At 42.4% G+C, this 20,878-nt stretch overlaps 1 protein-coding gene across 1 annotated transcript in view; it reads left to right on the top strand.

The window, feature by feature from the left end:
- Positions 1-248: 248 nt before the first annotated feature.
- The window catches only part of UBR4 (ubiquitin protein ligase E3 component n-recognin 4), a 127,572-nt gene continuing 106,942 nt past the window's right edge, over positions 249-20,878 (top strand). Inside the window, exons 1-15 of the mRNA XM_065885888.1 lie at positions 249-424; positions 7,293-7,390; positions 8,630-8,733; positions 9,518-9,647; positions 9,761-9,900; positions 10,407-10,509; positions 10,627-10,768; positions 10,925-11,049; positions 13,989-14,113; positions 14,724-14,783; positions 14,884-15,074; positions 18,391-18,490; positions 18,626-18,763; positions 19,223-19,340; positions 20,218-20,405. Coding sequence (XP_065741960.1) covers positions 249-424; positions 7,293-7,390; positions 8,630-8,733; positions 9,518-9,647; positions 9,761-9,900; positions 10,407-10,509; positions 10,627-10,768; positions 10,925-11,049; positions 13,989-14,113; positions 14,724-14,783; positions 14,884-15,074; positions 18,391-18,490; positions 18,626-18,763; positions 19,223-19,340; positions 20,218-20,405 — 1,938 coding nt within the window. The remainder of the gene's footprint in view (positions 425-7,292; positions 7,391-8,629; positions 8,734-9,517; positions 9,648-9,760; positions 9,901-10,406; positions 10,510-10,626; positions 10,769-10,924; positions 11,050-13,988; positions 14,114-14,723; positions 14,784-14,883; positions 15,075-18,390; positions 18,491-18,625; positions 18,764-19,222; positions 19,341-20,217; positions 20,406-20,878) is intronic.

The raw sequence follows: 20,878 nt of genomic DNA, 5'->3' as shown, positions 1-20,878 counted from the left end.
GCTTAACGCTCCCGCCCTCACCCGAAGGACTATGGCCTGCGCAGGCGCAACTCCTAGTCCCCGTCCCTACGCCGCGCCACGCTCCCCCTGCGAGAGCAGAGGGAGGCTGTCCTCGCGCGTCGCGTATTTTGGCTGGCGACTGCGTCGCGCAGTCTGACGCGCCTATTGCGTCACTTCCGCCCCCTCCCGGGAGGAGGCGCTGGGCCGGTGGCAATCCCCCGGAGGGAACTGCACTAGTACGACGGAAGATGGCGACGAGCGGCGGCGAAGAGGCGGCGGCTGCGGCGCCGACGCCCGGGGCCCCGGCAACGGAGGCAGACACGACCCCGGGCTGGGAGGTGGCGGTGCGGCCCCTGCTATCCGCGTCCTATTCCGCCTTCGAGATGAAGGAGTTGCCGCAGCTGGTGGCCTCAGTCATCGAGAGGTACCGGGCGGCGTCCCCGGTGGGGCGGGAACCGGGAGGGGGAGGGGAGGTCGTGCCAGAGGATCTGGACCCTCTGCCCGGCTACCTCCTGAGGCTCTGAGACCGCGGCCCTGGCCCCGGCTTCGGGGCTCCCCGGCCTTGGGAGAGGAAAGCTTGTCTGGTGTTCTTCCGCCAACCCGCGTAAATCCTGTGCCTCAATTTCCCTCGCGAGCAAAACTTTTGAGGACGCCCTCTCGGGAGGGCGTGGCCGGGCTGGTTTCGGAGTGATTTGGAGATGCATCGACCTCGTAGGGGAATGTTCCCAGGGCTGCCCCCTATGTTAAGGTCAAAGAGCTGATGAGTTTGCATTTCTCGTCAGCGCTCTTCTCCCTAGCCTGGGCCGTAGCGGAGCCCGGGGTTTAAATTGAAGATCTACCACATAATTTAATAACTGTCTCCCTGGTGCTGTAATTACTTGGGGGCACGTGCTGTTTCTGTGACTGAAGCCACTAGTTATCATTGATGACTTTCTTTTCAGGTGACACTTACGGTATATTGCTACCGAAACGGTCTTTGATTAAAAACATTGCAGTGTTATTCTGAGAGGTCATTTTCCCACTGAAACCGTTTACTCGCCCTGTCTCAATAAAATATCTTTAGACTCTTAACAACGGGACTGTTTATTGGTTTGCTGTTACATGAATTTTTCTTTCTGAGATTCTTAGATTGTGAGAGTTGTGTACACAGAAGGCCAGTGATATCACAGTGCCTGCCTTTTCCTGTCTTACCTTCCTCAGAGCAGTCTTTCATTAGTTTAATGGTAGACCTACCTTTAAAGCTAGTCTCATTTTCATTTTTCTAGCCAAACCTGACTTCAGCAACTTTCAGCAATTGCTAACTGGGTCATTTTAGCTTCATGCCAACAAGAGTATACCTACATGTTATCCAGAAGGTTAGAAATTGCTATTTATTACTCAAGGGAGGCCCATGGTTTGACACATTGTCTATTATAGTGTTTATTGTTAGGTTTGTGATACTTTGGATGAGGTTTAAAAAAATAGAATAAGATAATGGTTTGGTTTGGTAAGTTCACAGTTAACTTTACAGATGGATTTTCCTATCTTATTATTAAGCCAAGAAGTTTCGGAAGATGTAAACAAATATCAAAGATACTGCTCTCAAATTATGTAGTCTCTTTATAACTGTTTTAAACATTTGGATTAGTGATATTTTTCCCGAATTACACTTGTCGTGTTACTTAGAATGGTCAGTGTTCCACTTTTTAGAACATTTGCTTTTATGTTTTTATGGACATGAGCTGAGTAGGTAATAAAGTCATTTGTTGGCACCCTGGCCCATACATCCAGTATTATGGGCCCACGCCTTTTAAACTGTAATAGTTAAGCAACTCCCTCCAACCTGTAGAAGGAGCCAAAACCAAATATGTCAAGGTACGTTTGAATTTTGCCAAATAAGTGATAGTGGCCCCTCCTGCACTCTGTATAGCTAAGATAATCAAGGGTTGCCTGCGTTTATAGACACTAATAAGACCTCTTTTCATGGTTTGGAAAAGAAATCCAGACTGATGGCTGTTTAGTAACACATATTTTTATTGGAAGGCAAGATCCTTGAAGTCTCTGTTCTGGTTTTTGTGGCTCAGTCAACTTTGGAAAGCCTGTTATGTGTCCTCTTCAGGCTCTCTGAGAGCAATATGATCTGAAGGTTGTGCTTATTGTCTGAGAGGTCATTTTCCCACAGAAACAGTTTTTTTCTCTCTCTCCCTCCCTCCTTCTCTCAATAAAATATTTTCAGACTCTTGCAAATGGGACTGTTTATTGGTTTGCTGTTACATGGTTCTGTAATTTCCAGAAGAAATATCTGGCTTACAAGTTCTTTACAGTTAGAAAAACTAAACATATCAAGTGTTCAGTTTGGTGTAGAGCAGAGGTCAGCACATTTTTTCTGTAAAGGATCAGAGTAAATTTAACCTGCAGGCCATACGGTGTGTACACACTAGTCATTTCTGCCATTGTATGGCGAAAGCAGCCATACACATTACATAAATAAATGGGTGTGGCTGTGTTCCAGAATCTTATTTATGGGCACAAATGTGAATTTCGTATGATACTTACATGTCACAAAATGTTCTTTTGATTTTTTTTCTTTCCAGCCATAAAAACACATGTAAAAACCATTCTTAAATATGGGCTGTACAGAGATAGGTGACTGGCTGGATTTGACCTGCAGGCCAACCCCTGGTTTAGAGCACAAAAATTAATACCCTGCTATCAATATTCTGTTTCTCAAAAGTTTTATTTGCTTTTCCAAAAAAAAAAAAAAGGTGTCAGAATTGTGGAATTATTTCTTGAACATCAAGTTATGGCCACTGAGTATAGAACCAGGTCAGAGCCAGCACTGTACAGATGCTGTGGCGCGCTTCGCTTTGCAGGTAATCAAAGGTTTAGGTGCCTAGGCTGCTACGTTACCTCTGTGGTTGCCTCTCCCAGACAGTCCCGTGTTTCTTTCTGTGGTTATGCCTTCCATGTTTTTCTTCTTTCCCTCCAGGGACCTTCTATTTTTCTGTTGCAGTCTGCTACTCTCTGCTTCCCTTTTTTTTTTTTTTCCTTTTTGATGTTCTGGCTCCATCATGTCAGCTCTTACTTCCTATCCGGTGCCCTGCTCATCCATTGAATTCCTCCCTTTTTTTGACCTTTGGGGACGATGACACATGCCCTGAGAGACTCCTCCGCCATTTTACTTTCTGCCTCTATTCTTTCATACTTTTATAGTTGGAATTGACCTTTGGGTTTGAAGAAAAGGTAGAAGAAATAATTCCTAGATCCAGACCCTGTTTTTTTTTTTGGCTGCACCACAAGGCTTGCAGGATCTTAGTTCCCCAACCAGGGATTGAACCCGGGCTCTTGGCAGAGTACTAACCACTGGACTGCCGGGAATTCCCTGGACCCTGTTTGTTAAGTTTGACTTTGTAACCAAACTGAAACAAAGGAGGGAGTAGCATGGATAAATTGGGAAGCATACTCTCAAAAGTGTCATTAGATTTTTTTTTTTTTGTCTGTACGCGGGCCTCTCACTGTTGTGGCCTCTTCCGTTGCGGAGTACAGGCTCCGGACGCGCAGGCTCAGCGGCCACGGCTCACGGGCCCAGCCGCTCCGCGGCATGTGGGATCTTCCCGGACCGGGGCACGAGCCCGCGTCCCCTGCATCGGCAGGCGGACTCCCAACCACTGCGCCACCAGGGAAGCCCCTGTCATTAGATTTTTAAAGGAGAAAGATATCCGAGTTTACTTAAAGGGGACTTCATCTTCATTTCTACTGCTTATTGATAGCATGTCTTTTAGCAGTAAAGATTGAAAATCTTTTAAACACCATTACTTTTCTAGACCAGAAATGAAGCTAGAACTAGCTTAACGGAGCACATGCCATACGTGGGCTTAATTGCTTAAAGTTGTAATTGCTGAATGTAGCCTTATATACTACCCAATACAGAATTCCTTTTTTTTTTTTAAAATATTTATTTATTTGGTTGTGCCGGGTCTTAGTTGTGGCACGGTGCACCGGATCTTTTTAGTTGCCACATGCAGGATCTAGTTCCCCGACCAGGGATCTAACCCGGGCCCCCTGCATTGGGAGTGCAGAGTCTTACCACTGGACCACCGGAGAAGTCCCCAGAATTCCTTTCTTAACTCTGTGCAGGATAAGTTGGTGAGAATGGTTCTCATTGAATAATTTGACTGAGTCTTTGTAGATTAAAAAAAAAGAAAAAAAGCCCTTTTCCCCTGAGCCAGTCCTTCCTAGGCTGTCCAGCCTTTCTTAGTGATAAGCCTCCTTGAGTCCCTGCCTCCCAGCTATTTGATAAAATTTAGGCTGAGGAGGCCTACTTGGGAAGGCAGAAGCTGTTACAAGCTGTTACAACATCCCCATTAGATAATGCAGTCATTTTCTAAAAATCTCTTAAGGGAGAAAGGGGTGCACTAGTGCCATCATCAGCCGAGTTCGTGATTGACCTACAGAAAGAAAGCCAGCCACCAAATGATAAGTGTATATAGTTAGTTGTGAGATTAGGTAATGTTTCCCTGTCTCAGTATTACATTCCCTGCAGGTTTGTGGAGAGTGTGAGGGATGTATGTGAAAACTTTCAGTTCTTTGGTTAACATGTATTAAGTACTCTGTGACACACAGCAGATGGTCAATAAACATATTTTTTAAATGAATATAACTCATTAATGTATTCGTTATGCTTGTTTCATGATTCTAAGTATCTTGAAACAAGCATAATAGATTCTATACTTGGGAGTTTATGATTCTGTTGAGGGGAAAGGGCTTTGTGGAGTTTCCACAGTTTACAACAAAGATATAAATAGTAATCTAAGAGGGAGAAGGAAGGTGAATCCTTAGTCTTTTATTTTGCTACATCTGATTTTTCACCTCTTCCTAGAAAAACCCAGATATTTCCAGACCCTGGCCAGTTCTTTTTTACTTGCATGTCAAATTGGACTTCTGCTTAGCTGCTGTTTCCCTTTATGCTCTGCATTGCATTTATTTTGTATGGAATAAAACCACTTCAGATTCCTTGTCTTTTCAGCAGTGTTTGAGGCTCTGTGATACTTTCGTTGCAGTTTGTTAGGCGAAGCAGACGTTTAAGGAAAATAGCTTGACGCCTAGAGGAGAGATATTTTTACCTGGAAATCTCCTTATTTTTCTTCCTGTCATATTTGCCTTCAATTTCTGCATTCTTCCCCTTCCTACCAAACGTCTTGCCCTTTCTTCCATTTTTCCATTTCTTTGCCTCCTTTGGTGACTGGGTGTCCGTCAGGTTCTTGGGAAATGAGGGTGGGGTAAGGAATTGTGGCGGCACATCTTCATCAGGGTACTCAAACACAGTTGTTTCTTTAGAATCAAGAGATAACAACATTGTCCTTTGGGCCACATGTCCACCTGCCTACTCTCCCCTTCAAGTCTCTCTCTCTCTTTTTTTTTTTTTTAAAGAAGGCACTCCGATATATTTTCTTTTTCTTATTTTGGCCGCAACGTGCGGCATGCAGGATCCCAGTTCCCCAACCAGGGATCTCACCCTCGCCCCCTGCATTGGAAGGGTGGAGTCTTAACCACTGGACCACCAGGGAAGTGCCCCACCTTTAAGTCTTTTTAAAACTAATTTCCCTAGGTTTATCCTTACTTGTCCTAAGCAAATCGTAAGTTGAGCCTCAAGACTGCTCCATTTTTTTTTATTGCCAATGTCCATCTTTCCCCAAAGTGCATTCTTTGTTCTTGATTGGAATAAGGCAGTTGTGTATTTCTAGGGCAGGAAGTAGGGTTTGTTAAATCATAATAGGGCAGCATTGAACCAGGTAATTAAATATGTTTACTCCTATATTTTGGATATATTTTATTATCTGAATGGGAATGAAAGCAGCAGAATAAGTTCGTTCTTTGGATAGGCAGTCTTCCTCTTAGTTTTGGTAAACCTGTTCAGTTGAAAAACGTGGGGGTAAGCAGCTCTGAAACTTTGAAATAAAGCAGAGAAGGTAAATACTTAGTAAAATGGATCAAATTACAGGGTGGGGAAACCTTAGAACAATGAATGCATTAAGTGTAAGGATGGGAGTGAAGGAACAGCTGTTTGTAGGAGGTGGAAGCAGCGGGTTGGGGAGTTCTCTGCTGAATGTGATATGACCCTTACCTGTGTGATGGCCCCTGAAGCTCTGAGTGTTGCTTCATGTTTTAAGGTTTTTGTTTCCTTCTTTTTGTCCATCTGACAACTAGGGAGAAATGATCCTTGATGGGCAGGGAGGTTCTTGCACATCATAGGTGCTCCATAAATATTTTTTCTTGGTGAAGGAGATATTCCAAGATAAGGAACTGATCTTTGATAAACACCCGTTTATCCTTGATAAATCTCCAAATAGCAAAGTGTTTGCAGTGCCAGACTCTTAAGTGTTGTTTGAGGTGATTCATCACTCGCGATGGCACCTTCCACATGTTGAGCTTGTCTTTTTGGCTCCTGTGTTGATTCGGCAAGTGGATAGAGTCCTGACTCTGTTTACGTTTCCCTTCCTAGGCTGATAGTTCTTGCTGGAGAATTAACTTACTGAGGAAACTATTTAGCCACATTGCTCTCCTCTTTCCATTTAATAAGACATTTTAGTGTTTTCTTTGCCTTCTTGTTCCGTGGGTTGCAATTAGCATCTGACTTGATAAAGAGAATGACATAAATGTATCCAGCTTTTAGATGTAGTTGGGCTCCAGATTTTCACTGAAGAGGCATTTTCTCAGGTAAAGATAAGGGATGTGGTTAGTAATCACTTTGTTGTGATCTAGCTGTATGCTGTGGGTGTGGGGAGGGGGATGGAGGACTCTGGTACCTAAAGAATTTTGGATTTTATCACCCATCAGATAATTTCTTCCCTCGAGTTGTTGATTCTTTTTAAGTTACTGCATTATGGACTGGCCTTGTTTGGTCTTCAGAATGTGTTACTATAGTCTGTATTCCCACTAACAGTATTTTGAGTGACCTGCTTTACCCCTCCTTTGACCAGCTCATGGCATTATTAGCTTTGTCTTTGCCAGTCAGTAATACAGGAGAAGATGGTATCCTGTTGTGTTTTTACTTGTATTTCTTTAATTCTAAGTGAGTTTGAAAGTGTTTCCTGTTCATTAGCCCTTGCCACTTACTAAGCCTGATACCTTGAACAAGGTACTTAGTTTTAACTCTCTAAGCTTCACTTTCTCAACTTGGATATAGGGATGATAACAGTGCCTACCAAGTAGGATTGCTACAAGGATTAAGTCAGGTAATGCCTGTAAAGGGGTAGGGTATCTGGCATATAGTAAGCACTAAGTAAATGTTGGCTGAATTATTTTCTTTGCAGTGAATCAGAAATCCTGCACCACGAGAAGCAGTATGAGCCATTCTACTCATCTTTTGTTGCACTTTCCACACACTATATCACAACAGTTTGTAGCCTCAGTAAGTATTCTATTCTTGTCATTCCCTTTTAAGGGCTCATGAATAGGGAAGTTGTGTGTCCTCTTGTTACGGTGTCTGAACAAGTTGTTAATGAAGTCTGTATTTTAGTTGTAACCTGTTCATTCAAGAGCGGAGACAACTGTCGGTATGATAAGGCTCTGGAAGTTCCTTTACCGAGGCCAGCTACAAGGGATTTAAAAACTATTTGGTTTGGACATCTATTTCATAACCATTAAGTTAACCTTCCTTGCCTTTTTAATCAAAAGCATTTTATTGATTTTACACATGTAGTTATTAGTGTGCTAATTTTGGGGGGCAGGGTGGGTGGGATTGGGGGGTTAGGTGGATACTGACCTGGGGTTAGCAGCCACTAACCAAGGCTCTATTCCTTATTTGATTTTGGTGAGAAGTTAAATTCTCCTTTTGTGTTCTCTGGTGTGTGACTGGATTTCAACTTCAGTTCCCCATCTTTTAAACTTTTCTACCCCCAAACGTGACCAAGCCCTTACTTTCCACTACTTCTGAAATTTTGCATTTTCACTTGTTTTTCCAATCCTAACTCATATAGTTCTGAAGAATTTGAATTATTTTACTTAAATAGTTTGCTAAGCAAGCAAAGTGAAAGGAAGTTACAGGGTTGCTGAGTAATCTTTCGGTGTCTAGTGCTGTTTATTATAGGCATTGGCTACCATTGTAAGAATCACTTTTAGATTGGAGAAACTTTGAGTAGGAAGCCTGTTGCAAAAAGGGAAAGGAGAGGTAGTGTAGTCTACTGGGTAAGAGCATGAACTTTAGAGCCAGACTTCCTGGATTTAACTCCAGCTGCATGACTTTGGTCAAGTCATTTAACCTGTCTATGGTTTAATTTCCTTATCTGTTAAAAAAAAAAAAAAAAAAGAAGGGAAGGGGGGTAACAATATTATCTACCCCACAGAATTGGTTTAGGGATTAAGTGGGTTAATATATTTGAAGTGCTTGGTACATACTGTGATGTATTTCCTATTATAATTATCTTAATTTCTAGTAAATGTAAGATAAATTGATTAGAAGCAGTTGATGCTTATCAATGCCAAAATGCCTTTGTTTGCCTGTAGGGTTGTTGGTTCTGAATAATTATTCTCGTAGAACGATATTGGGAATGTTGGACATACGGAGCTCAATACTTATTTGGTTTATTGACTGTGAGGCTGAAGTGAGTTATAGCAGTCTGAAGTTAAGTAAAATTTATTCCTTTCTCAGTTCCCCGGAACCAACTTCAGTCTGTGGCAGCAGCCTGTAAAGTCCTGATTGAGTTTTCTCTCCTGCGTCTGGAGAATCCAGATGAGGCTTGTGCTGTGTCCCAGGTAAGAGTGATGGGCCCATTTCTGGCCCTTATTTTGTGGTAGGCTTGTGACTGACAAGTGGAATGATGGAGAAAGGATGGCATAGAGCAGGGGTTGGTAAACTTTTTCTGTAATAGGCCACATAGCAGATAATTTGCCAACCATCCAGTCCCCGTTGCAGCTGATCTCTGCCTTTTAAACTCTGGCTTTGTAGTGTGAAAGCAGCCACAGACAATACGTAAATGGATGAGCATAGCTGTGGTCCAGTCAACTTTATTTACAGAAATAGGCAGTGGGCTGAGCTGGGGCTGTGGTTTACCACCCCCTGGTGTAGAGGGCTTCAGAGGCTTTTTCAAGGATTGCAAAGATATGCCTGTGGGGGCCAGGCAAGTGACATAAAGTGAGTCAAGTATGCTAGTTGAGAAGGGTGCATGACCCAGCTATAAAGGGGCCAATCACTGTTTGGCTCCAGCTGACTGTTGCCCTACAGGAATGGCAGCAGAGTTGCTCTGTCTTGTAAATTATTGAGAGAGACAGGAAATCGGGATTTGTATGTTAAATCTTCCATGTTTTAAAAAGTTGGCCATAACTTCAAATTAAAACAACAACAACAACAACACTGAGAACAGTAAGACAAACCTGCAAGCACATATGGTCTGAGGACCATCAGGTTGTGATCTCTGCTTTACTGTTTTTCCTAATTTGCAGTTCTTGGTATGAACCTAAATTTGGCCCTTTGCCAGCTAAAAGTCCCTAAAGAATAGACTCTTCTAAAAGGCATATTTGAATTTTTTTTTTTTCCCAGAAACACTTGATTCTCCTCATCAAGGGCCTGTGCACTGGCTGTAGCCGATTAGACAGAACTGAAATTATCACATTTACAGCAATGATGAAATCGGCCAAGCTGCCACAAACAGTGAAGACACTGTCAGATGGTGAGTGTTCCTTCACCAGACTTGGTTTCTTGGCCAGTCCTCTGGCCAGCTATTTCCTCTTTTGCCTTCTAGTGGCACTCCCCTCATCCCTCTCTTGCTTTTATATTTTGTAGTGGAAGATCAGAAAGAGCTGGCTGCACCAGTAAGCCCAGAGCTGAAGCAGAAGGAGGTCCAGATGAATTTTTTGAACCAGCTGACGTCAGTTTTTAACCCTAGAACTGTAGCATCATCACCCGTAGGTCCACAGACGCCGGTGAGTTACTTCAGCCAAATGGCCTCATCCTGTGGGGTTTGTTAAGATGATAATACTAGGAAAAATAGCTAACAAATGTATTTTACATTTGTGATATAAAATGATGTACCTGCCTTTGGTACAAAGCTGAAGAATACAAACCAAAAATAAGTAACACCCCAATTCCTTCCGTTCACAGTTATTACTATTTTGAGGGCCATTTTCCCAACATTTCTCAATGCAAGTAGACAAAGAGCATGTACTCCTTTCTGTAAAAGGCATCACTCTATACTACTTACAGAATATATATATTTTAAAGCTATATATTTTCCCCCTCCTCTTGGAAAAATGACTTGTATTTTCCCCAGCGTTAGAGAGGACTTTCCGCCTCATTAACTGGGGGGTCTGAAGAGTATCTGCGGAGCAGCTGTTTAGTTTGGATGGTTGGTTCTATTCTGAACTTGAGAACAGCAGTCAACAGATGATAGTATCTTGATGGGCCTTTCACATCCTTTGATCCTCTTCAGGCGGAAGGAGAAAATGATGAGCAGTCATCTACAGATCAAGCCTCTGCTATCAAAACCAAGAATGTGTTCATAGCTCAGAATGTGGCTAGTCTTCAGGAGCTTGGTGAGACTCTTAATTATCATCAGAAAGGTGGTTTCTCTGCTTTCAGAAATTCCTTAAGTGGAAGAAAATCAAGCAGCAGAGGCCTGTTTGTAAGGTTGAGCTTTTTCATTAATTCAGGTGGCTCAGAGAAGCTACTGCGTGTGTGTTTAAACCTGCCCTATTTCCTACGCTACATCAATCGGTTTCAAGATGCAGTGTTGGCCAATTCCTTCTTCATCATGCCTGCAACAGTAGCAGATGCCACTGCTGTTCGTAATGGGTAAGGTGCCCCAGGGTGCATATGCTTTGCGTTTTAATGCTGCTCTCAAGAGAGAAGCTGGTTAGTTTTTATGACATGCTGACTTTCTTTAACTATCAGATTATAGAAGCAAGTGACTCAAAGAGACACTTTTGTTAATCTTCTCTTATATTCCAGTTTTCATTCACTGGTGATTGATGTAACCATGGCATTGGATACCCTTTCTCTACCTGTGTTGGAACCTCTCAATCCTTCTCGTCTACAAGATGTGACAGTCCTCAGCCTAAGTTGTTTGTATGCAGGTGAGAAGTTGTTATATCTGATCTCATTTTCTCAGCCAAGGACAGTTACACTTTCTGGAAACCATGAGATCCTTCTGAGTACTCTCTCCCCCTTTACTTAGACCCTTCCCCCAAGGATCATCTAAATATCTCATCTAGATGAAATGAGGTCTCAATAGGAATCTTGTAAATTTGCTTATTGTTCAACTGCTGCCATTGTGTTATGTGGATATCTGGTTTCATAGTGTGTGTACGTGTTAAGTGTCTGCTGTTTGAAAGCAAAATTCCAAGTGCTTTTGGGATATTGAGATGAGCAGTATGTAATCCCTGCCCTCAAGGAGCCTATACTCGAGCAATGGAAGATAGATAGGACCACAGAGTGTAATATAAAACAGGAGATGATAAAGGTGATAAGAGAAGTATAGAATATTATGGGCCCACAGAGAAGGGAGAATTGAGTCTTGCTATGGGAGCAGATTTGAGGAAGGATTCATAGAACAGGTGGTATCTGATTATATTGATAAATGCAACAACTGTTATTTTTCATGCTGCGGCAAAATCCCCTCCCTTCCTGTTGATTATGCTGCCTTGGAAGTGGGGCCTGATAACTGGTGTTTACTCTCTTTTAAGTTATTGTTACAGTGGCTTTTTAACCCAAATCACTGATCCTTGGTTTTAAATACCATAGTCCTGGTATATCTTGGGAGACATAACAATTTTCGACGTTTACTGGGTTCTGTGAGTGAGGATATGAACAGTCTTAGAAACCTGACCTTGGGAGCACCAAGAAATTGCTGAGGTTAATCATCTCCCTACATTCTTTGAATGGCTTTATTATAAACATCTGTGTGTAAACAGGAATATAAAGATAAACGTACTTTCAATTGGGGAAGGCAGTATTCACAAAGGAGTTCTGTTGATGTATCTTGCAGGGCAGGTTGGATTTCAGTTTGGCTATCCCTAGGCAGAGGCAAAAGCAGGACCAAGAGTATCCTGGAATTTGGGGGAACATTGTGTGTGTGTGTGTGTGTGTGTGTGTGTGTGTGTGTGATTAGTGGGTGTTGGACAGCTGGAAAGAAAGTACAGCCCAATCACAGAGGGCTTAGAAATGCAGTCTAAGTCATTTGGACCATATCCTGTAGACAGTAGAGACCATTAAAGATTTTGAAGTGTGCTATGATCTGAGCTATACTTTAGGAGCACATTGAAACAGTAGTACCAGCTGGAAGATCTGCTAGGAGGAATTTGTGGTCATTTGGGCAAGACAGGTGAAGGGCCTGAGCGAGAGCAGCAGCAGTGGGAATGGAAAGCTAAGGCAGCGTGTGAGCAGGCGCTCTCTCCAAGCCCATTTCCAGTGTTTATTCCTAGTTCTCTATCTTTGATTTTTGCATTTTTAAATTTGCGGTTTATTAATTTCAATTTTCAGGGAATTTCTTGAATATCACATGGATCTCAGTGTACTTAGTTGATCAGGATTAAAGAGTCCTTAAAAATTCTTAGTTGTGGGCTTCCCTGGTGGCGCAGTGGTTGAGAGTCTGCCTGCCGATGCAGGGGACGCGGGTTCATGCCCCGGTCCAGGAAGATCCCACATGCCGCGGAGCGGCTGAGCCTGCATGTCCGGAGCCTGTGCTCCGCAACGGGAGAGGCCACAACAGTGAGAGGCCCGCGTAACGCAAAAAAAAAAAAAAAATTCCTAGTTGTTAAGGGACTTCCCTGGCGGTCCAGCGGTTAGGACTCTGCACTCTCACTGCTGAGGGCGCCTGTTCAATCCCTGGTCGGGGATCCCGCCTAAAAATTCTTAGTTGTTTAAAGAGCCCAGATGTGGTTTGTTTTTGAAAGTTGGTCACTTGGAATTTGATTTAAAGAAAGGAATTGGGCCTTGATGTCTTTGAGAAATACTAAGTGTGGGATTGTTTTTTTTCCATCATCTTAAAAATTTAAAAAATATTTTAAAATTAATAATTTCATTTTTAAAGCAGTTTTAAGTTTGCAGAAAAATTGAGCAGTTTGTACAGAGTTCCCATATACTCTCTCTCCGTTATATACAGTTTCCCTTCTTGTTAACAATTGCATTAATAGGATACATTTGTTGTAATTGATGAACTAATATTGATACATTATTATTAACTGAAGTCCATAGTTTACTATGTTAGGGTTCCTTTTTTGTGTTGTACAGTTCTCTGGGTTTTGACAAATGCATAATGTCATGTAACCATCATCGTTGTGTCATAAGAATATTTTCACTGCCCTCCAAATTCCCTGTGTTCCAACTAGTGGTCCTTCTCCCCTACCCTTAACGCCAGTCCCTAGAATCCACTGATCTTTTACTGTCTCCACAGTTATCTTTTCCAGAATGTCATAGTTAGAATCAACTATGTAGTATGTAGCCTTTTCAGACAGGCTTCTTTTGCTTGCAGGGGGCGGGGGGTTTCAGGACCCCCCCTGGATACGAAAATCCACAGATGCTCGAAGTCCCTTGTATAAAATGGTGTAGTACAGTCAGCCTCAGCATCTGCAGATTCGGCATCCACCGATTCCACTAGCTGCATCTCCAGATGCGGAACTGGGGATGTGGAGGGCCAGCTGCATGCATTTAAGGGTCCTCTATGTCTTTTTGTGGCTTGGAAGCTCATCTCTTTATTGATGAGTAATATTCCTTGTATCGATATACCACAGCTTGTTCATTGATTCACCTATCAAAGGACATCTTGATTGCTTCCATTTGTTGGCAGTTATGACTAAAGCTACAATAAATATTTGTGTACAGGTTTTTGTGTGGATGGAAGTTTTCAGCTCATTTGGGTAAATACCTAGGAGTGCGATTGTTGGATTGTATGGTAACACTGTGTTTAGTCTTGCCCTTACGGAATTTACTTTCAGTAATCAAATCATGGAATTGCTTGTAGGTGGGCTGTGTTTTTGTGTGTCACTTTCTTGGCATGTGTGTATCTCTTTTTCAGGTGTGAGCGTGGCAACTTGCATGGCCATCCTTCACGTGGGTAGTGCCCAGCAAGTGCGGACAGGGTCCACGAGCTCCAAAGAAGACGACTATGAGAGTGACGCAGCTACAATTGTCCAAAAATGTGTAAGCTACGCCTCTGGGGACACGGAACCTTGATTATTCAAATGAGGGAATATGGCCAGTTCCGCTTTCTTTCTTTTTAGAGGGAAGGATGTGGAGTGCTCTCCATACCCCTTCCCCTTGGGTAGTAGGTCTAAGAGGTAGGCCTTTAGCTTGTTTATTTGGCAGATTGGTTGGCTCTGCAGGAAACACTGCAACTTTGTGGTGGCAGTGGACTTTGTGAAAGATGAGTCATTCAATCAGCAATTATATATAAGGGCTTACTGTACTGTGTCAGTGTACTTGCAGTGGAGGCATATGATAGACACAAGACAGTTTCAGATAGTGATAAGTGGATTGGATGAACAAATGTGATAGAAAGTGATCTGATGTGGTGCTGGGTGTGTTGCTTTAGATTGGGTGGAGGGGTCGCCTCTGAGAAGGTGACGTCAGCTGAATGAAAAGATGGAGTCAACATCTTATGAAGGTCAAGGAAAGTATGATGGAATTCTGTCATTGGAAGTGGCTTGAGGATATTGGTGTCTTCAAGCTAAATTGCTTTGGGTAGGATTTAGCATTTGTAATGAACTGTGTCACCTTGCTCAGATTTTTGTGTATGTTTGATATTGGACAGCTTGAAATCTATGACATGATTGGACAAGCAATCAGCAGTTCCCGCCGGGCTGGTGGTGAGGTAAGAAGTCTCTGCTATATTCCTATCTTATATCTAGTCTGTAAGGTATGTAGCCTGTAAGATCTCTGTTCATATATATTTTTTGTGCCTTTTTCAATAGCACTATCAGAACTTCCAATTGCTGGGTGCCTGGTGTTTGTTAAACAGCCTTTTCCTCATATTGAACCTCAGTCCTACTGCCTTGGCTGATAAGGGGAAAGAGAAAGATCCGCTGGCTGCTCTCCGGGTCAGAGACATCCTTTCTCGTACAAAGGAGGGAGTGGGCTCTCCAAAGCTGGGGCCTGGAAAAGGGTATGTGTCCCCTTGACTGCTGCTCAGGTTTTGTTTTCCTGCCATTTTATATTGATGGGGAGCTAGTGTTAACTCCTCTCATCTCCACAGCAATAGAAAAATTTGCCTCCATCCAATTGAATGTAACTACCAAGAGGATGATCATAGTTTACTATCTCTACATCATAGCTGTATGATTTTGGGTAAATCACTCATTCTCTCCAATCTTGTTTCCTTCTCTATAAGAGGGAGAAAACATCTGTGTAATACGTATTTTAGGACTTCTGTGAGGTTCAAATCAGAAAAAAAATGCTTCTATTTTGTAAAATGGGCTTGTTTGACTCGGGGTTGGTTACTCACTTGTGTGTTTAACCTGTAAAGTGAGGATTCTGTCAGGTCCTCCTGGCTTGCTTCCTGAAACATTTACTACTGTTTTGATGAAGTCTGGACAGAAACCCTTGCTTGCCAGGAAAGAAGTTAGAGATGTGACTTCTGTGTTGTTCAAGGTTTTATTTTCTAAGGCTAGGCATTTTTTCTTTTTTTTTTTTTTTTTTGTGGTACGCGGGCCTCTCACTGTTGCGGCCTCTCCCGTTGCGGAGCACAGGCTCTGGACGCGCAGGCTCAGCGGCCATTGGCTCACGGGCCTAGCCGCTCTGCGGCATGTGGAATTTTCCTGGCCCAGGGCACAAACCTGTGTCCCCTGCATCGGCAGGCGGACTCTCAACCACTGCGCCACCAGGGAAGCCCTAAGCCTAGGCATTTCTGGATTTTATTTATTTTTTTCAGTCCCTACCATATACCACTAGGCTCTATCCAGCCATTGAGGATAGAGCACTAATCAAAGCAATCTCCTTGCCTTTATAGAGTTTATTTTCTAACTGGAGCAACAGTGAACAAACATACTAGTAAGTTCATAATAGATTATCATATATGAGTGTTGTGAAGAAAAATAAGCCAGAACAAGGAGTTAGGGAGTGTCAGGGGCTAGTATTTTAGTTAGCACGGTCAGGAAAGGGCTCTGAGAACAAGGTGTAGAAGTGAAGTGACAGATGAGCCATGCAAATATTTGGGGTAGAATTGTTCAGGTTTTGAGGTTGAAGTATGACTGGCATTTTTAAGGCTCAGCAAGGTCAGTATGTCTAGAATAGAGAAGTCGAGGGAGAGTGGTAGAAAATTCTCTCAGAGAGGTAGCCAGGGCCAGATCACCTAGGGCAAAGTGTAATCTGTAGGTGTTAGAGGGTTTGTGATGGGGGGAGTGACGTGATATGAATTATTAGTGACCGGAGAACCCAGCTGTCCTATGGAGAATACACTGCGGGATCGTAAGACGAGGAGAGAGAACAGTTAGGAGACTCAAGCCTTACTCCACACAAGCGATGAGGGGACTCGGAGTGGGTGGTAGTAAAGGCAGGGAGAAAAGGTCATATTGGGATGTTTTGAAGGTACAACTGACAGGATTTGCTGGTGGCTTGGAGGTTGAGTGTGAAAAATACGACATCAGAATTTTGTGGCATGTGTACCTGGGTTGTGTAATTTACTGAGATAGGGCACACCAGTTTATGAGTAGATTGGATGGCAGGAAGTCGAAGAACTGAACTTAATCTGGGCCATGCTGCTTTTGAGAGGAGGACTGGCAGATCTTTCTGTGAGATGTTGAGTAAGCACTTGTGTATGTGAGTCTGGAGTTCAAGGAGGAAGTCGCATTCTGGACCTCATTCAGCAAATTATTCACTACTTTCTCTATTTCAGGCTCTGTGTTAGTTCTGGAATGCTCTGATGAATAAAAAAAAAATAGACACATTCCAAAGAGACAAGAAGCTATTCATGCAAATACATGTCAGATTGTATCTAGAGAGTATTATAATAGGGGCTTTTGACCTGGTTAGAGAAATCAAGGCAGGCTTCCCTGAGGAAGTGTTACTGAGCTGAAATCTGAAATAGACATTAGGATGGTAGGAAGTAGACACTAAGCAAAATAGGGAGGTAATCATGTTCCAGGGAGAACAGTAGTTTGTGATTTTTGAGCATCTGCATGCTTGGTATTGTAAAGGGAAATGGGAGAATGCCAAAAGGTATATCCTTAGAAGTAGCAGAAACATTTGAAAAATGGCTGTAGTGTCTTGAGACTTAAAAGAATGCAAATACGTTGTGTAGGTTGCAAACGATAAGAAAGGAAAAAAATTGCCCGAAATTCTGCCACCCAAATTGGTAAACTTTCTTCCAGACATTTTTCTGTGCTCATATGTTAAACGTACATGTTTATGAAAATAGGATCACTGTTACAAAATATCGTAGACGTGTTTGCAGTCTACGATACGATTATAGATACGATTATAGATTCTATGTTTATAATGACTGATGGTGTTCTACCGTATAAATACACCATAGTTAACTCATTAACTTATTGAACACTTATTTAGTGTGCTCCAAATTTCTTGTTTTGATAAACTGTGCTTTGATAAACCTTCTAAAACATAAATCTTTGTGAACTTGTTCAGTTATCCCCTTGGGGTAAATTTCTAGAAGTGTAATTCTTAGGACAAAGGATATACTTACTTAAAAATTTGAAATGTTTTGCTAAACTGCTCTGATACACATTCCTAGCTGTCGTGTGTGCAAATGCCTCTTCCCCAGGTCCTGTTTGACAGTGGGAGTCATTAATCTTCGCGTTTGCTAATCTGAGGAGAAAGATATTACTGTATTGCTCTTATTTGTATTTCGTTGGTTACTAGTGTGATTGTGATCATTTTCACACTGTCTATATCCTTTGCCCCAGTTTTCTCTTTGGTATTTGTCCTTATTGATTTACATGAGCTCATTGTATATTAGATATACTAACCCTTTGTTGTGTGGTCGTTTGGACAGAAAGAGAAAGTTTTACTCAGATTTAATGTAAACCTTTGCTTTTATTCTCTTTGGTTTGTGTCCAGATATTTTGTAAAAGTTGCTGATTTTTAACCTTTTCTTCTCAAAAGAATGACTTTTTAAAAATTCAACCAACATTTAAATATTAGTGTCTTCACATGACCCAATAGCTTTGAATTGATAGTCTAAATTCCAAAATTTCATGGATTTGGAAGAATTTCTTCCAGTCCTGAAGTTCTTCAACTGAAGCCTGTGGATCCTTAGGCAGTGTGTAGATGGGCTTCAGGGAGGTTGTGAGCTTCTGAAATTATATGCAAATTTTATGTGTTTTTGCAATTTTTTTTTTCCCCCGGAGAAAGGTCCATAGATTCTGAAGTGGGTGTAGGACCTCAAAATGGCAAGATCTGTGGTTTCTGAAATTGTAATTTGTTGTGAGTTGTTAACGTTTGTGTTTCCTTTTTGCTTTGTGTAGGCATCAGGGATTTGGGGTGCTCTCAGTAATATTGGCAAACCATGCCGTCAAGCTGTTGACGTCTCTCTTTCAAGACCTGCAAGTGGAGGCTCTGCACAAGGTGAGGGCTTGTCTTCAGAACCAGCATATTGACTGTTGGCTCCCCTTCTGGCTAAGCTCGCTTGAGCCATCAGATCAGGTGGTCATTTCCTGCCAAGTCCTGACCTTAATTCTCTTTTCATGTCGTTACCTTCAGGGTTGGGAGGCAGATGGTCCCCCTGCTGTCCTGAGCGTTATGGCCCAGAGTACCTCCATACAGAGGATTCAACGGCTGATAGACTCTGTCCCACTGACAAACCTGCTGTTGACATTACTCTCAACTTCCTACAGAAAGGTGGGTGGGGTCATGCCATTGATAATTTGGAAGATCTTATATAACCTCCTCAAAATGAATGAGACTGTGTGCCATGATCTTTATAAAGTCATAATTTGTGGTAATGGTTTTGAAGATGAGAAAAACTCTTAAATGGTTTCAAACATTTGAATTAGTTATTGATTATCAGCACTGTGGTCCATATGGCTACTTGGTGATTTGTGACAATGGGCATGCTGAAGCAAAAACATGGAGGACACGATGGAAACATTCCTTTTTCAGTTCTTGTCCAAATCTCTGGTTTTGGAGTGCTTCTGTAGGATAAGGCTATGAGAGTCCTGGAGGTAGCTATTAGGAGAAATACTTCTTGGATTTAGAGAAAAGAAGACACGGAGAAAACTTTTCATGTGGCAAATGGGACAAGGTAGGATGGCTTCATTTTTGTGATCATCAATTACAGAAACCTCGCTATTTTCCTAGGCATGTGTCCTGCAGCGTCAGAGGAAGGGCTCTATGAGCAGCGATGCCAGCGCCTCTACTGACTCAAACACCTACTATGAGGATGATTTCAGCAGCACGGAGGAGGACAGCAGCCAAGGTAGATGCCCCTCTTTGCTGTCTCCCAGGGGATAAGCTATAGAGTGAAGCAGGAAGTGTCCCTAGGAGCTTCCTGTAGCTTCCTAGTCACTGTTTGCTTTCACCTGCCCGGCATGGGTCTTGACTGCATGTGCATTTAAAGGCGACACGTTATTCAAGAGAAAGCGGAGCTGTTGAAGATGAGTGATTAAAACTGCCGTCAGCAAAGCCCAGATTGCTTTTCGTTCCTTTCCCTCCGCAATCAGAATACATCTCAGTTGTTCATATTTCTTTTTGTGCTGACTCATTTTGGGAACTCTGCTCTGAGCTTTCCCAGTGAAGCTCAAAAGGAAGGCTGTATGTGAGGTGTTGCGTTTGGCTGACGTCATAGATGTGGGGCTTGGGGAAACATAGAGAAAGAAATGCCAGACTGCTGTGGTGAACAACAGGGCAACACCATCATTCCCTCCTGCCTTGGTTTGGAGAGGGATTGAATAAGATAAATATCTCAGATTCTTTCTAACCAGGTTTGTGGGAGCAATGTACAGAATTGCCAAAGGTACGATTCTTATCTGGGGGCTTACAGTTGGTAGACAAGTAAAACTCTGCTACTGAGAATGTTTGGCTTGCCGGTGAAATAAAATGAGGTGGTTTCTCTTCCTCCATTGGGTTCCTTTAAAAAAAATACTGGTTTTATTGAGGTATAATTTACATACAATAAAATACTCCCATTTTGCATATACATTTAGATGAGTTTTGACAAGTTTATGCAGCAGTGTAACTACCACCATGATCTACAAACCTTGTGTTCCTTTTGACTCAGGCACTTTTACAAAGCAGATGTACTAAAAATTTTTCAAAAATGTGTTATTTTTGTTACGTTTCTCTTTCCCTGTTAGATGATGACAGTGAGCCTATTCTGGGGCAGTGGTTTGAAGAGACCATCTCCCCCAGTAAAGAGAAAGTGGCACCTCCGCCTCCTCCCCCACCCCCTCCGCTGGAGAGCTCACCTCGAGTTAAAAGCCCCAGTAAGCAGGCCTCTGGTGAGAAGGGCAACATTTTGGCTAGTCGCAAAGATCCTGAGTTGGTAAGAGTGGATTTCTGAGGTTAAGGGGGAGGGAGAAATGGGGAGAGGGGGTGTGAAAAGCAGATCATTTGAACAAAAACATTTTGTAGGTCGGATAACTAATGTTTAAAGATATTTTTACTTAGGACATAAATGTATTGATTATATTTGATTAAATAACTCTTATGCTCTTGGTGTTGTTTCTCTTATTGAGGGTTAGTAACATAGCCTTTGGAGTTAGATAGAATCTACCCCTTACTGGCTTTATGACTTTGGGCAAGAAACTGGATCTCTCCAAGCCTCAGTTTTGTCTCCTGTTGTATGGGAGTGATTGTACCTCTTCTAAGAGTGTTGTGAAGAATTAAAGAGCCCTTAGCCTAGGTCTGGTACATCGTGACTGCTAACTATTTGTTCAACCGGTATTTATTAATGATGTACTGTGTGTCAGCAGCCCCTCTTCTGAAGCTCTGTCAGTAAACAAGGCATATACAGTC

Source organism: Phocoena phocoena, chromosome 1 (genome assembly GCF_963924675.1).
Source record: "Phocoena phocoena chromosome 1, mPhoPho1.1, whole genome shotgun sequence".
NCBI classification, from domain to species: Eukaryota; Metazoa; Chordata; class Mammalia; order Artiodactyla; family Phocoenidae; genus Phocoena; species Phocoena phocoena.
The sequence above is the reverse complement of the archived record's forward strand: the minus strand, read 5'-3'. Positions and strand labels throughout refer to the sequence as shown.